The sequence below is a fragment of the Syngnathus typhle genome, linkage group LG8 (genome assembly GCF_033458585.1).
Source record: "Syngnathus typhle isolate RoL2023-S1 ecotype Sweden linkage group LG8, RoL_Styp_1.0, whole genome shotgun sequence".
Taxonomy (NCBI): Eukaryota; Metazoa; Chordata; class Actinopteri; order Syngnathiformes; family Syngnathidae; genus Syngnathus; species Syngnathus typhle.
The window spans coordinates 14,551,588-14,566,770 of NC_083745.1; the positions used below are offsets into that span (position 1 = coordinate 14,551,588).

Here is a 15,183-nt window from a genome sequence, read left to right on the forward strand (position 1 = left end):
CGTCGTCGTAGTACCTCTTGTTTGTTTCATCATCTTTGCTGCAGCTGCCTATTGGGATGGACGTGGAGGAAGCTTTTCAGGTGGTCGGGGAGTTCGGCGCCTACCAGAAACGAGCCGTCGCCGTCCTGGCTCTGACCCAGGTGAGAGTTGGCCAGCCTCAAACAATCGACTTGAGTAAAAACAACCGCAACACCAAAAACAGTGAACCCGAGCAAAATCAGCAAACACGTCCGAGTGGCCTTCGTGAAGTGACGTGGCGATTTTCGAACTCCTGTATGTTTGCATAAAGAGGCGACTCGTTCAGATGTTGGGCCACTATGCAGGGAAACACTAAACCGTTGTCGCAGCCCATGTTGTCCCAAACTACGCTATTGGGTTGAGCTTATTTTCTTTTGCGTTGTTTTCGACAACGAGTCAGTAATTTATCCGAATCACTCTTTCGATTTGGCATTCGTTGAACATGTTTGCGTTGATTTGCTAAGGATTTGTGAATAAATTAGTCCAGGGTTTGTTGATTTTGCTCCCTCGGCGCGGACTCACGCCGTAGTTATTTGCAGTCGCAGCTGATGACGTAAACCACGAGCGCCCATTGATTCAAGTGTCAAATGTATGGCTCCGCTTATATTAATGACTGCGCAGTCTGTATTCTCTTGTGTTTTCTTGTAAATTGAAAGATCGTTGAAAGAAACGTTAAACGTAATCGCTTCATGTGATTACAAGTCGTTGTTAGTCACCTAAATGTTGAACAGAGGGTGTGTTTCTACCGAAGTCAAATTCCTTGTTTGGCACGCTCAAACATGGCGAATAAAAAACTCTTGAATCTTGAATCTTGTTACGGTTCAACTCGCTCCCTTGTAAACTAACTCCTCGAATCCAGTTGCGGCCGTTAGGGCTAAGCCAGTTCAATAATCTTTTGTTTCGTAACTGCAGATTCGTCACAATCAACATTGAAAAATTCGGACGTCTATAAAATAACCTAAAATAACCTAATATAGATGTATATTTTAGGTCTATATATAGACGTAATTTAGACGTCTATAAAATAACTTAAAAAAGACGTCTATATCGGGTTACAGAAATAACCAATTCACATGTACGGATCAATATGCTTGTTAAACACAAATCCAAACAACTTCTGTGCATTATTCATACAACCTACAGCTGGTTCAGGCATTAAAATTTTGAAATATGATCATATTTAATGTTTTTAATTTAGACGTCTATTTTAGGTCTATACCGTAACCAATTTTAGACGTCTAAATTAGGTCTTTACGAGACCAGACGTCTAATAGACGTCTCTGGCTGACAGGGTACCCTGAATTGGTTATTTCTGAAACCTGATATAGACGTCTATTTTAGGTTATTTTATAGACGTCTAAATTACGTATATATTAGGGGTGTAAATCGCGGGTTTTGTCACGATACGATATCATATCGATACAAAGAACTACGATACGATATTTGCCGATATCTTAAAGCCTGCTGCGATTCAATCACGATATATCACGATATAGTGCTCTACGATCAATATTTTTTTTTAATAAAAAATATAGAACAATATCCTGATTTATAACAATTCATACGCAAAATCAACAAGGTACTGCAAACTCTTTATTTAGGAAATTACAAGAGTATTGTAGTATACAAAGTGCTTATTTTAACACTGAACTTTGATGTCGTGTTTTTTCTTTAAATGTGGCGAGATTTGTGCTCCCTGAATATTTGATCACCGCATGGCAGGATTTACAAACTGCACGTGTCTTGTCCGTTGAGCCATCTTTTCTTTGGAATCCAAAGTGCTTCCAAACGAATAACTTGAAGCCTAAAGGGGAGCAAATGTCCTCGTCTTTTTGGACACTAGCCATAGCACCAGCCCAGGAGCCGCGTACTAGTTGTCGACTCCCCTTTCACGTGCCTGCTCTTCTCACAACACAACAACGCTCCCGGAAAAAGGAAGCAAGCAACAATGAACTGGATTTCTAAATAAAGTCGCGTCTAATGTCCGAGGTCAAAAACGGGCGATATAGATCGATGTTTACGTTTAGCATCGATGCCAACAAATCGTAGACCATTATATCGATTAGTCGATGTGTAATAGCAGTATTGCGACAACAGCCGCCTTATTTTCGGCAGCATTTTGGCGCTACTTTCGTCACATCATTTTCCTAATTAGCAAAACCTTTAGCCAGCATGGCGAACGTTTTAGAGAAAAAAGACGAGGATCGTGCCAGGGAAATAGAGAAGTCGAGCGGGATCAGGAACTTATTCAGATGGGCATGGCTCGAGAGCAGCGTCATCTTAGAACTCGGAACACAGTCCGTAACCACCTGCCTGACGGAACATATCTGTAAATTAGATATACCGGGTAAAGTATTGTGGATTCTTTGTCAAGATGTGATCAGCTATGGAGGTCGCGGCACTTCAAACATTAAGGAGCACAACAAAACAAAAAAACACAAAGGTACCTTTTTCCTTTTACAAGCATGAGGGTAACATGATGTTACATGTAAGCTAATGTTAGGCTATTGTCATGATATCGTTAAAGAATAAATCTTCAATGATGGATGGACGGATGGTGCAAAAAATTAACAGTTTTCACCAAAAGGAAAAACTCCAGAATTGATTGTGCCATTTTGATGTATTATATTCACCTTGGTAGCCCACAAAGCAGGAATATTTTCTTAACAAAACTGTTGAAATTGAGTGATGAAATTAATGGTTTTGGGGTTGCTAAACTGCCAAAATCCAGGAGTTTCCAGGGAGCTTTGCCCCCTGAGCCCCTTCCGGGGCATTGTCCCTGGCCCCCTGCGGCCCCCAAGGGGGGCCTGTGGCCCCTGTAGCCCCCAATAGGGGCCTGTGGCTACTTCTCAGTGTTTTTTTTCATTTGCCGTTCTCATCCCTGTGTACTGACCATGGCATTACTGTCCTCAATTGGCCTGCCAATTCCCCTGACCTGAACCCCATAGAGAATTTGTGGGGTATTGTGAAGAAGAAGCTTAAAGACACCAGACCCAACAATGCAAATGAGGTAAAGGCCGCTATTGAAGCATCCTGGGCATCCATAACACCTCAGCAATGCCACAGGCTGATTGCCTCCATGCTACGCCGCATTGGTTGCAGTAATCCGTGCAAAAGGATTCCCAACCAAGTACTGAGTGCATTAATGGACATTTTCAAATGTTTGATTTTGTTTTGCTGTTATAAATCTTTTTTTTTTACGTGGTCTGAGGAAATATTCTAATATTTTGAGATAGTACATATATTTGAGTTTTCTTAAGCTGTATGCCATAATCAGCAATATTAAAACAATAAAAGGCTTGCAATATTTCAGTCGATTTGTAATGAGTCCAGAATGTATGACTTTTTTTTTTTTTAATTGCATTACAGAGTTGCCCACGGTGAGAGTCGTCGAGCAGGTGTGGTTATACTTATTGCCCCCCGGCTGGGCGCCTGCACATTGGGGTTCACCCCGGTGAACGAGAGGGTAGCCTCCCTCCGCCTTCGGGTGGGGGGACGGGTCCTGACTGCTATGCACCAAACGGCAGCTCAGAGTACCCACCCTTTTTGGAGTCCCTGGAGGAGGTGCTGGAGAGCGCTCCTTCTGGGGACTCCATCGTTCTACTGGGTGACTTCAATGCTCACGTGGGCAATGACAGTGAGACCTGGAAGGGCGTGATTGGGAGGAACGGCCCCCCCGATCTGAACCCGAGCGGTGTTCTATTATTGGACTTCTGTGCTCGACACGGATTTTCTATAATGAACACCATGTTCAAACATAAGAGTGTCCATGTGGGCACTTGGCACCAGGACACCCTAGGCCGCAGTTCGATGATTGACTTTGTAGTCGTGTCATCGGATTTGCGGCCGCATGTTTTGGACACTCGGGCGAAGAGAGGGGCAGAGCTGTCAACTGATCACCACCTGGTGGTGGGTTGGCTCCGATGGTGGAAACGTTCTGTGAGGGTCTGCTGAGAACGTCTGGCGGAATCCCCTGTCAGGAAGCGCTTCAACTCCCACCTCCGGCAGAACCTTTCCCACGTCCCGGGGGACATTGAGTCAGAGTGGACATTGTTCCGCACCTCCATTGTTGAGGCGGCCAACCGGAGCTGTAGCCGTAAGGTCATTGGTGCCTGTCGTGGCGGCAATCCCCGAACTCGCTGGTGGACACCGGCGGTAAGGGATGCCGTCAAGCTGAAGAAGGAGTCCTATCGGGCCGTTTTGGCCTGCGGGACTCCGGAGGCTGCTGACAGGTACCGGATGGCCAAGCGGAACGCGGCTTCGGCGGTTGCTGAGGCAAAAACCCGGGCGTGGGAAGAGTTTGGCGAGGCCATGAAGAATGACTTCCGGACGGCTTCGAGGAAATTCTGGTCCACCATTCAGCGTCTCAGGAGGGGGAAGCAGTGCAACGTCAATACTGTTTACAGTGGAGATGGCGTGCTGCTGACCTTGACTCGGGACGTCGTGTGTCGGTGGGGAGAATACTTCGAAGACCTCCTCAATTCCACCGACACGCCTTCCATTGTGGAGGCAGGGCCTGGGGACTCTGAGGCGGACTCTCCAATCTCTGGGGTTGAAGTCACTGAGGTATTAAAAAACTCCAAGGCCCCGGGGGGGGATGAGATCCGCCCAGATTTCCTAAGGGCTCTGGATGTTGTGGGGCTGTCATGGCTGACACGTCTCTACAGCATCGCGTGGACATCGGGGACAGTGCCTCTGGATTGGCAGACTGGGGTGGTGGTTCCCCTCTTTAAGAAGGGGGACCGGAGGGTGTGTTCCAATTACAGGGGAATTACACTCCTCAGCCTCCCTGGTAAGGTCTATTCAAGGGTGCTGGAGAGGAGGGACCGTCGGGAGGTCGAACCTCTGATTCAGGAGGAACAGTGTGGGTTTCGTCCTGGCCGTGGAACAGTGGACCAGCTCTTCACCCTCAGCAGGATTCTCGAGGGTGCATGGGAGTTTGCCCAACCAGTCCACATGTGTTTTGTGGACTTGGAGACGGCGTTCGACCGTGTCCCTCGGGAGGTCCTGTGGGGGGTGCTTTGGGAGTACGGCGTACCGAGCCAACTGATAAGGGCGGTTCGGTCCCTGTATCACCAATGCCAGAGTTTGGTCCGCATTTCCGGCAGTAAGTCGGATTCGTTCCCAGTGAGGGTTGGACTCCGCCAAGGCTGCCCTTTGTCACCGATTCTGTTCATAATTTTTATGGACAGAATTTCTAGGCGCAGCCGAGGCGTTGAGGGTGTCCGGTTTGGGGACCTCACCATCGCGTATCTGCTGTTTGCAGACGACGTGGTGCTGTTGGCTTCTTCAGGCCGTGATCTCCAGCTCGCATTGGAGCGGTTCGCAGCAGAGTGTGAAGCGGTTGGGATGAGGGTCAGCACCTCCAAATCCGAGTCCATGGTCCTCTATCGGAAAAGGGTGGAATGCCCTCTCCAGATCGGGGATGAGATCCTGCCCCTAGTGGAGGAGTTTAAGTATCTTGGGATCTTGTTCACGAGTGAGGGGAGGATGGAGCACGAGATCGACAGGCGGATCGGTGCAGCGTCGGCAGTAATGCGGACTCTGTACCGGTCCGTCGTGGTAAAGAGAGAGCCGAGCCAAAAGGCAAAGCTCTCAATTTACCGGTCGATTTACGCTCTTACCCTCACCTATGGTCACGAGCTATGGGTCATGACCGAAAGAACGAGATCCCGGCTACAAGCGGACGAAATGAGTTTTCTCCGCAGGATCTCCGGGCTCTCCCTTAGAGATAGGGTGAGATGTTCGGTCATCCGGGAGAGACTCGGCACTTGCGCAGTTTACTGTTCTAAAAATAGTACCTTTGGGGTAATTGTGACAAGCCCCATTGGGAGGCCACAAAGCTCTGGGTGCTGTATCCGTGTTCTGATTTAGCAATTATGTTTATATATGATAATAAAAGGATTTGCATATATATGAACATGAAAAAGTATATGAGTTTGTCTAACTTAACAAAATATGTACACGTTGCTGTTTCTTCTTCAGTGTGGAGAGGACAGAATTTCACAAAGGACTGTCTGTCATGCGATGCACAAAGAGGAAGCGGGTGGGATACAGAATTGTTCACCGCTGAAAAAGTACACTTGCACAGCCCCCCAGCCAAGGATGGCAGCAGTGGCGTAGCCAAGCCCGGGCGAGCCGGGGCGGCGCCCCGGTTAGGACTCCCTGCGCCCGCGTTGAAAAAAATCGAGCTTTTTCGATTCTTCATTTTCATGCCGTTTTTTTTTTTCAGTCTTGCGCGAATGTGCTTGCCCTATTCTATGTGCGCGATGTTATCCATTCACCGTTTGCCTCCCGGACCCGGATGTTGTTTTAGCGATCAGCGAACGGCGTGGGTGATGTTAGATTTTTTTTCCTGTGGGCGTGCGCCCCTACTGGAAAAATTCCTGGCTACGCCACTGGATGGCAGATACGTACTTAAGGAATGGGTCAAAGGAATGTTCACCGCTGAAAAGATACACTTGCACAGCCAAGGATGGTATAATGTTTTGTTAAGTTTAACATAAGAGCACTCTGTACAATACTGAAATTAAAGGAGAAACACTTTCCAATATGTCCTTTCTATCCGACGAGAGGACTGTGAATGTAACGTACAGAATACTTGATGATCCAATCAGCACATGTAGTGCACATGTCTGACCGCACATGTGTGCGTGTGTTTCAGGTGTACATGGCGTGCCAGTCCATGTTGGTGGTTTTGGTGGGAGCGTCTCCAGAGGTGCACGTGGAGAAGCATGACGGCGTTCATTCACCGGTCACATTTTTCGGGGACGTGGACTCCATTGTGACGGAGGTAAGCGAATGTCCGTGCACTGCTCCCGCTCTTCCGGATCTTCCGGCTCCTGCTCCTCCGGCTCCCACTCTTTCTATCCCGCTTGTGTTCTTCCCCCGCAGTGGCTCCTGGTCAAGCAGCAGTCCTACAAGGTCAGCTTGGCTGGATCGCTATTCTTCGTTGGCCTCCTGCTCGGGAGCTTCGTTCTCGGGCCTCTCTCTGACACCGTCGGCAGGAGACCGGTCTACCTGACGGGTGAGGGCGCGTCCAAATTTAACCCGACGGCGTAACGATGAACAGCGTGACGTGTCTCCGTCACCCGTGACATATCACATAACATGAAACGTGGGACAAGAAAGGCCTGCCATGTCAACGTGACAGCAAAGCGTGATCGTGACAAGACAGGAAACAACATGAAATGCACGCCAGGGCATGTTAACACGCAACCAACATGAGGCACGGGCACATGCGATGACATGTTGTGACATCCTGACATGACAACACGTGACATACCAACACAACAGGACAGGAAGAAAGGAGGAATGACCATTTGGCCTGAAACACATGACAGTGACAACATGACACGCAAAGACAAACCACAAAGCATGTGATGATAAAATTGCACAAAATGTGACACAGACACACCGGTGACAGGAAACGTGCGACATGTCATGAAAGCCATACGTCGTGACATGAAAAGCAGCACATTGACATGACGGGAAAATAATAGGTATGAAACCCGTGACATGACCAGATGACATGAAACATTGTTTTGTTCGTTCAAAGCATTTAACGTGTATGACGACACATTTGACCGCACAAACCCGCGACAACGAAACAACACACTGCATAAGGCGACACGACAAGAGGCGGCGCCCTTTTTGTGGCGAGGCGTGACTAGCACGGCGTTTTGGGGCGCAGCGCTGTTCCTGGAGGTGCTCCTGGGTTACGTGACGGCGGCGTCTCCGAGCTACGAAGTGTTCGCCGCCTCTCGACTCCTGGTGGGCCTGATGAACGGCGCCATCGGCCTGGTCTGCTTCATCCTCACGCAGGAGTACGTGGGCAAGTCCTACTGGGCCGTGACTGGTAAGCCACCTGCTTCCTTGTCCTCACTTAGCCACCCAAAATTCCGCCTTTGAAGCTCTGGGGTAAGCCGAGCCCCAAATGCACTTTTCAATGTTTTAGTACTTTAAAAAAGCGAGGAGCCGAATGCTATGGCATTATTTACATTGATTTGTTGTCTTTTTTTTTTTCCCCCCGCGTCAGGGACGCTGACGAGCATGACGTTTGCGGTGGGCATCGCCCTCTTTGCGGCTCTGGGTTTCGTCATAAGGCCATGGAGGACGCTCGCGACAGCGGCCAACACTTGGGGAGTCCTCTGCTTCCTGCTGTCCACGTGTGTGCCCGCGCTGTCCACGTGTGTGCCCGCGCTGCCGCCGAAGTCCCTGGCCCGCGTCTGACCCCTTGCTCCTTTTGTCAGAACGCTTCCGGAGTCTCCTCGCTGGCTCTACTGTCGCCGTCACACCCGGCGGGCGCAGGAGGTCAGTAGAAACCGTTTGCGGGCTCGCTTTTTGGATGCTTTTGTGTTCAGCTGAACCGTCCGAAGCAGAACTTATCCCTTGACCACACTCGTAACTGAAAACCCTTACGCTGCATTGTAAAATAGTATTTCTTGGAAGAGATTAATTGATTTTTAACATTGTTTGATGTAAGGTGGCTCGGTGGTGCACTGGTTAGCACGTCCACCTCACAGTTTTGAGGATGTGGGTTCAATTCCACCTCTGGCCCTCTCTGTGTGGAGTTTACATGTTCTCCCCTTGCCCACGTGGGTTTTCATTGGGTATTCCGATTTCCTCCCACATCCCAAAAACAGGCCCTCCAAATTGTCCCTAGGTGTGAGTGCGAGTGCGAGTAGTTGTTCCTCTCTGTGTGCCCTGCGATTGGCTGGCAACCAGTTCAGAGTGTCCTCCGCCTACTTCCCCGATTACTCCTAGGATAGACTCCAGCACGCCCACGACCCCCATAGGGACAAGTGGTATAGAAAATAGATGGATGGATGGATTGTTTGATGAACTTTATTGATTGCATCACTGGCAACTTTTGATTGGAGGTGATGCGCTACATGGCTCTGATGAACGGTCGCCCTGCGCACAAGCTGACCTTGCGGCCGGCCGGAGGCGGCTCGGGCGGCTCAGGCGGTTCGGGCATCCTGCAGCTGGCCACTCATCCTCTCCTCCGTCTCAGGACGTTCCTGCTCATGTATGTCTGGTGAGTGGCGCATGTTGAGTTAGCGTAACCATGGCAACAGCAACAAATGGGCTGGAAATGCGCGTGTCCAGGTACGCGTGCAGTCTGGTGTATTACGGCCTGACACTGGGCGCCGGGGATGTGTCGGGAAACCGTTACCTGAATGTGGCCATGTCTGGCCTGGTGGAGCTGCCAGCCTACCCGCTCTGCGTCTATTGCATGAACCGACCCTGGTGAGGCATGGACGCACGCACGCGCGGGGGGTGTGGAGGAGCCTTTAGACCAGGGGTCACCAACACGGTGCCCGCGGGCACCAGGTCACTCGTGAGGACTGCATGAGTCGCCTGCAGGATGTTCTAAAATTAGCTCGGATAGTGGCACTTGTCGGTGAGCTGCATCTAGTTATTTTACAGTCAAACCTCGGTTTCTGATTGTCCCGGTTCTTGAACAAATCGGAATTTGAACAAAAAAATCGAGATTCTCTTTGCTTCGGTTGTTGAACAAAATTCGGACGTCGAACCTCGCGAGATGAGCCGGGAGGACCCGAGAAACCCTGACTGCGCGGCCCAGATGCCGACTGACTCCGTAGTTATTGTATTTTCGTTACTTTGAGGATTGTATTAAGCCCTAACCATGCTACCAAAGAAAGCAAGTGGGAGCAGTAAAGCCATCCTAAAACACAAAGACGCTCTTAAAGCAATGCGACAGTGAGCGCCCGGCGCGCTGCGGTTGCGCGATCCGACCAAATGAAGCTCCCTGCGCACTGAGGTCCACTTAAATTTTGGAAAGTACAGGACTAAAAATATTTTCTAAATTTCAGCGACCGCTCTGTCACAATAATGCGACCAGCGCGGTGCAGTTGCGCGGTCGGCGACGAGCTACGGTTGCGCGTTCGGCGGTGCGCTGTAGTTGCGCTGCTGTTGCGCAATCGGACAAAATTGAGCTCCCTGCGGACTTAGGTCCACTTAAATTCTGGAAAGTACATCAGGACTTTAAAAATATTTTCTAAATATTGCGGTGGGCGACGCGCTACGCACCAACAGATGCGTGATCGGACAAAAATGAAAAATGAAAAAATGCTTAAAAAAAAGGCGGGTTTTTTTTTTTAGTCTTGGAACGGACTAAAATTTTCTCTATTTGTAATGGGAAAACGTATTACGGAAGAGGATTAGGGCCAGTGAAGAAAAATAAACGAAGGGTGACAGGATTCTGACTTTTTTTCTCAGAATTCTGACTTTATTCTCAGAATTCTGACTTTAAAGTCAGAATTCCCAATTTCTGACTAAAGTCAGAATTCTGACTATATTCTCAGAATTCTGACTTTAAAGTGGGAATTCTGACTGAGAATAAAGTCAGAATTCTGAGTTTAAAGTCAGAAATTGGGAATTCTGACTTTATTCTCAGAATTCTGACTTTAAAGTGGGACTTCTGACTTTAAAGTCAGAATTCTGAGAATAAAGTCAGAATTCCCACTTTAAAGTCAGAATTCTGAGGAAAAAAGTCAGAATCCTGTCACCCCTCGTTTTTTTTTGTTCACTGGCCCTAATCCTCTTCCGTATTAGAAAATAGATTCGGAATTCGACTGATGATGTATTTTTGCTATTCTTGTTAAAATCACACTTACATGTGAACTGGAAATGACAATAATAATACATAGTGAAAGCTAAATTGAGCAAATTGGCTGTTTCAGAAGTGTGTGTCAAACTGGTAGCCCTTTGCCTTAATCAGTACCCAGGAAGTAGCTCTCGGTTTAAGAAAGGTTGGTGACCCCTGCTTTAGACGAGACTTTGGAATGATAGTTGGCAGCCAGCCGTCGAGTGTTAAATGAATGGCCGGGTCCTTTTGCTTTGAGGCTGTCTCATGTCTCTGCTACTCTTATCAGTCAGCTACTTGGAAGGAAAGCAACAGAGTCAACTTCCTGACTTGGGGATGAAAGGAAGAGGTGCGAGACAGACAAAAAAGCAGCCACTGTCACCATGACAACATTTTTTGTCCACATGCCGTAGTTTGAGTAAAGACACGTGACAAAGACATCAGAGAAAACCAAGGCAGGGTGGATCTTTAAAATGTCTTTCAGGGCCGGCCGGAGGAAGAGTTTGTCGGCTTTCTTATGTTTGTCTGCGTGGGCCTGCCTCGGCGCCATCTTCATTCCAGAAGACGCGGGTAAGACACACCGACAAGGCGGGGCCAAAAGAGATTGCGTGCGCGTCTTTCCATCCAAAGGGAGGTCTTGGACCATTTCATCTATTGGCTGGATGAAATGTCCTCTTGGTTCCGTGCAAAAGTTTACCTCAATTGTGCATTGTTGAGTGAAACATTTGGCCCCTCAGTTTTTGTCACTCACAAGGATGAAAAAGAACAAAACCTTTGTTAAGTGGCTGCGCTCGCTTGCATTCCTATAGAGCAGGGGTCGGTAACCCAAAATGTTCAAAGAGCCATATTGTCCCTCAAAAAAAAAAACATACCTGTCTGAAGCTGCCAAAATCTAAAGCCTTCTATAAGGCAATATAGACTGTCAATACAGTGTGTATCTCTGTCATTTAAACATTGCAGCACAGCCTCGCAGATGTCCTCCCCCCGTGTTTGGCCTTTTAGTGGTATCAACTCGATCGTTTCTTCTTGCGGCCCGTTAGAGTTCACGTACCTGCATAGCAGCGCTGTCTGTTCAATATCGGTCACGTCACACAACTCCTCACAGCCAATTGAGAAAGCTGGAGCTGAATTGATGTCATTGGTTTGCTGATCGGTGATATTGTTTGCCATTTTAATTACCCTTTCCTTCACTGTTTTTGCGGAAAGAGGCATGTCTTTAATTTTCTGAATGATCTCGGTTTTGTTTTTGAAGTCCAACAATAGGCACTCTGATATTTGAATGAATGAATCCTTCATGTACTCACCATCGGTGAATGGTTTTCTGCGCTTTATTATCTCCCGGGCTGCAACAAAACTTGCAGCAGTTGTAGAGTTTGGAGATGCAATCCACTACTTGAAACTGTTTTTTCGGTCCTCAAATTTCTCCACCAGCACTGCAATTGCACCTTTCGTCTCAGTTCTAATTGGGTGATCGGAAACAAATTTAGCATGCTTTAGCGAAAAATGTCGCTCCAAATTACTCTTCTTGTTATTTGACAACTTCTCATTGCAAATCAAACATGCAGGCAATCCTTCAGCATTGGCAATGAAAGCAAATAGTTCAGTCCATTATTTCTTAACCCCTTTGTTCTTATCAGCAATCTTTCTCTTTTTGCCTTTTGAATCCATGGCCCATCACTCACATACCTGTTTGTTTATTACTCGCAATTTTGCTCATTGGCGCCATTCTGAAATTCTGTATTTTTAATATATTTACAACTACATACACTTTTACATTTGTCATGATTACCATCTAAAAAATATATTTAAAAAAAACATCAGTTTCCATTTTCACACATTTTTGCAAAAGCTCCAGTGAGCCGCTAGAGGAGTGCTAAAGAGCCGCATGTGGCTCTGGAGCCGTGGGTTTCCGACCCCTGCTATAGAGCGAAAGGAAGGAAGAGCAGAAACTCAAGTGTGTGCGTGTGCATGCCTGCATGCGTGCAGAGACGTCACTGGGTGTGACCTCCTTGGCGCTGTTAGGAAAGCTGACGGTGAGCGCGGCCTTCAACATCGTGTACGTGTACACGTCAGAGCTGTACCCCACTGTGGTCAGGTGAGTGGAGGCGGGGCCACCTTGGTGTCAAGCTGCATCTGGCGCTAGTTTCTCACTTTTGTTTGGTTCCTTTCAGGAACGCCGGCCTGGGAGTTTGTGCCATGTCCTGCAGAGTAGGAGGAATTCTTGCTCCCTTTGTGCCTTCCATGGTGAGAACGTCCTGCCTGCCTTCCTTCCTTCCTTCCTTGCTTTTCTTCCTGCCTCCCTTCCATCCTTTCTTCCTGGATTCCTTCCTTTCTCCCTTCCTGCTTGCCTGCCTGCCTTTCTTCCTGCTTGCCTTCCTTCTTGTCTTCCTTTCTTCCTCCCTTCCTTGCTTCCTTCCTTCCAGACTTCCTTCCTGCCTCCAATATCAGGCTGGCGTGCTTCCGGCCGCCCTACATTGAGAGCTAAATCTGGCTCTTCTTCTCTGGCAGTTCTCGGCGATGGAACGGCCGCTCTTGACGCGGTTGTTTTTGCTCGTCTTTGATACCAGTTGTGAATTTTGCGCCGCGACAGTCTCTTTTCCCCGGCGGGCCGCATGTAACGGTGTTGCACGTCTGACAGCGGGCATTGGCCGCGGCGGTGCCTTTCAGCGTCTTCTCTTTGAGCGGCTTCTCCGCTGGCGCTTTGGTGCTCCTGCTGCCCGAGACCCTTGGCGCGCCACCGGCGCACACACTAGAACAGCTCCAACCCGGCAGCCGCCGAGTCCTGGAGAACAAGGTGAGGGATGCTCGCAAAGGCATACACATTAGCAGAGAAGGATGTTTGAGTCAAATGATCGATGGGGTGCACTCGGTCGGAGCGCGGTACCCGAACCGTTTCGGGCCCGAACCAGGCGCCTAACAAAGCCCGCTCAGCCATCCAAGTATCTATACAGAACACAGATAAAAAGGCTTTTAATGTCTCGCCAGTACGAGCTGGTGTCAAAAGTCATTTTTTGATATAAAACGGACCTCAGTACAGCCGTGTTCCTTGAGCTATGCTTTGAATTTGCGAGTTGATCCGGTCCTGGGTCCCAAAATCCATCTCAGGATCACCAACGCAAGAGGAAATTCAACAAGATAGTCCTGCATTTGTCCCCAATTCCAGAAACTGCACGGGAACAAATGTGAATCGAGAATGGCTGGACGTTGTCGAGTGTGTTGCCGCCACGCTCTGAAGCGCACTCGCATCTCCAACTTTGCCCAAAACTCGAGACCAAACCGTTGCTACAGTGGTGGCTGGTTTCTGGAAAAACTCCCAAGTTAGGGCAAGTGACGGACGGCGCTTGCGTTTTAAGGCGTCACTACAATGAACAGTATGAATAAAAAAAGCGCGAGGAATTGTGACAATTTGGTGGACTTGAATAGTTGGTGATGTGAGTCAAGGTAAAGACACGATGATTGTCACACACATCTGGGTGTGGTGAAATTTGTCCTCTGCATTTAACCCATCCCCTAGGGGAGCAGTGAGCAGCGGTACCGCGCTCAGGAATCCTTTGGTCATCTAACCCCCAATTCCAACCCTTGATGCTGAGTGCCAAGCCAGGGAAGCAATGGGTCCCATTTTTATAGTCTTTGGTATGAACCCACAACCTTCCAGTCTCAGGGCGAACACTTTACCACGAGGCCACTGAGCAATGACCCTGGCGCTCATTTCAGGTTGTGATAGTTTGCTACATGCTTCTTTGCTGCTCCTCCTCAGCCTCTCCTCTACCAAGATGACAAATAGCAACCCGCAAATATCTGACTGCTCACCGGACCTCCGACTGGCTACTGTTCTTCCCTTCCGAGTGTGCGGGACCAGTGGGGTAGGCGCCCAACATTGCAGAAGAGCTTTTTTGCATTGCTGCATCGAATTGTTTCACAATGAAACCGGTTTCAATGGTGATATTTATTAGTCACATGTACACGTATTCACTAAATTGTCCATTTTTTGCATGAAAAGTTGTCTTTTTGTAACCCTTATAACAGAATGCTGTATTTGGACAAATGGGAACACGTACAACATATTGTCAATGTTTCCCTGTCTTGATGACCAGGGAACGGCTGAAACCTACCATTGACTGAATTGGAAGTTGTTTACAGTCTGTCCATCATAGGGAGCATCATATTTGATCTCAGAGGCAAATTTGATATTGTTGATAAAAATTCATCTAAATGTCTTCGTCATGATTCAACAGTGATTTAACTGATTTTGGATAATAATACTAATACATTTTATTTGTAAGGCGCCTTTCAAGGCACTCAAGGTCGCCAATAAAGATAAGAATGCTAGTGCCCCAATGGAATACGTATTGAAAAGAAGAAAATGAAAAGGTGACATGAACAGACATAAATGTGAATGCTATATTGATCAAATGATGGATTCTCTCTTGTTGCCTGTTTTGTCAGTTCTATTTGTGTTGTGCGTTTTGAAAAATTGCTCAAAAGTAAATTAAAATAAAACAAAAGGCGAAACACAAAGTGTCCGAGACTACCGCGTGCAAATGCCGGATGCT

The 15,183-nt window shown here is 48.0% G+C and overlaps 1 protein-coding gene across 19 annotated transcripts; it reads left to right on the forward strand.

The window, feature by feature from the left end:
- Positions 1 to 15,151, forward strand: slc22a15 (solute carrier family 22 member 15). Of its 19 annotated transcripts, none has more exons than XR_009715135.1 (14): positions 1 to 140; positions 6,683 to 6,811; positions 6,913 to 7,045; positions 7,712 to 7,876; positions 8,057 to 8,207; positions 8,271 to 8,331; positions 8,901 to 9,058; positions 9,130 to 9,270; positions 11,115 to 11,200; positions 12,617 to 12,725; positions 12,802 to 12,874; positions 13,269 to 13,424; positions 13,794 to 14,493; positions 14,657 to 15,151. XR_009715135.1 is itself a non-coding variant. In XM_061285002.1 (13 exons), the coding sequence occupies exons 1-13, from the start codon at positions 57 to 59 to the stop codon at positions 13,950 to 13,952; spliced, it is 1,605 nt and encodes a 534-aa protein (XP_061140986.1). In that variant the 5' UTR covers positions 1 to 56; the 3' UTR covers positions 13,953 to 15,151. The 19 variants fall into 19 exon arrangements, 12 of the variants coding, with proteins under 12 accessions (XP_061140986.1, XP_061140989.1, XP_061140990.1 ...); XR_009715134.1 differs by having other exon boundaries at positions 13,794 to 14,263; positions 14,388 to 15,151; XR_009715136.1 differs by having other exon boundaries at positions 14,145 to 14,263; positions 14,388 to 15,151.
- Positions 15,152 to 15,183: the final 32 nt, after the last annotated feature.

Coding starts and splice junctions, on each gene's coding strand:
- slc22a15 (XM_061285002.1), top strand. CDS start 57: ATGGACGTGGAGGAAGCTTTTCAGGTGGTCGGGGAGTTCGGCGCCTAC. Junction 8,332..8,900: donor ACACCCGGCGGGCGCAGGAG/GTCAGTAGAAAC, acceptor TTTTGATTGGAG/GTGATGCGCTACATGGCTCT. Junction 9,059..9,129: donor TTCCTGCTCATGTATGTCTG/GTGAGTGGCGCA, acceptor GCGCGTGTCCAG/GTACGCGTGCAGTCTGGTGT.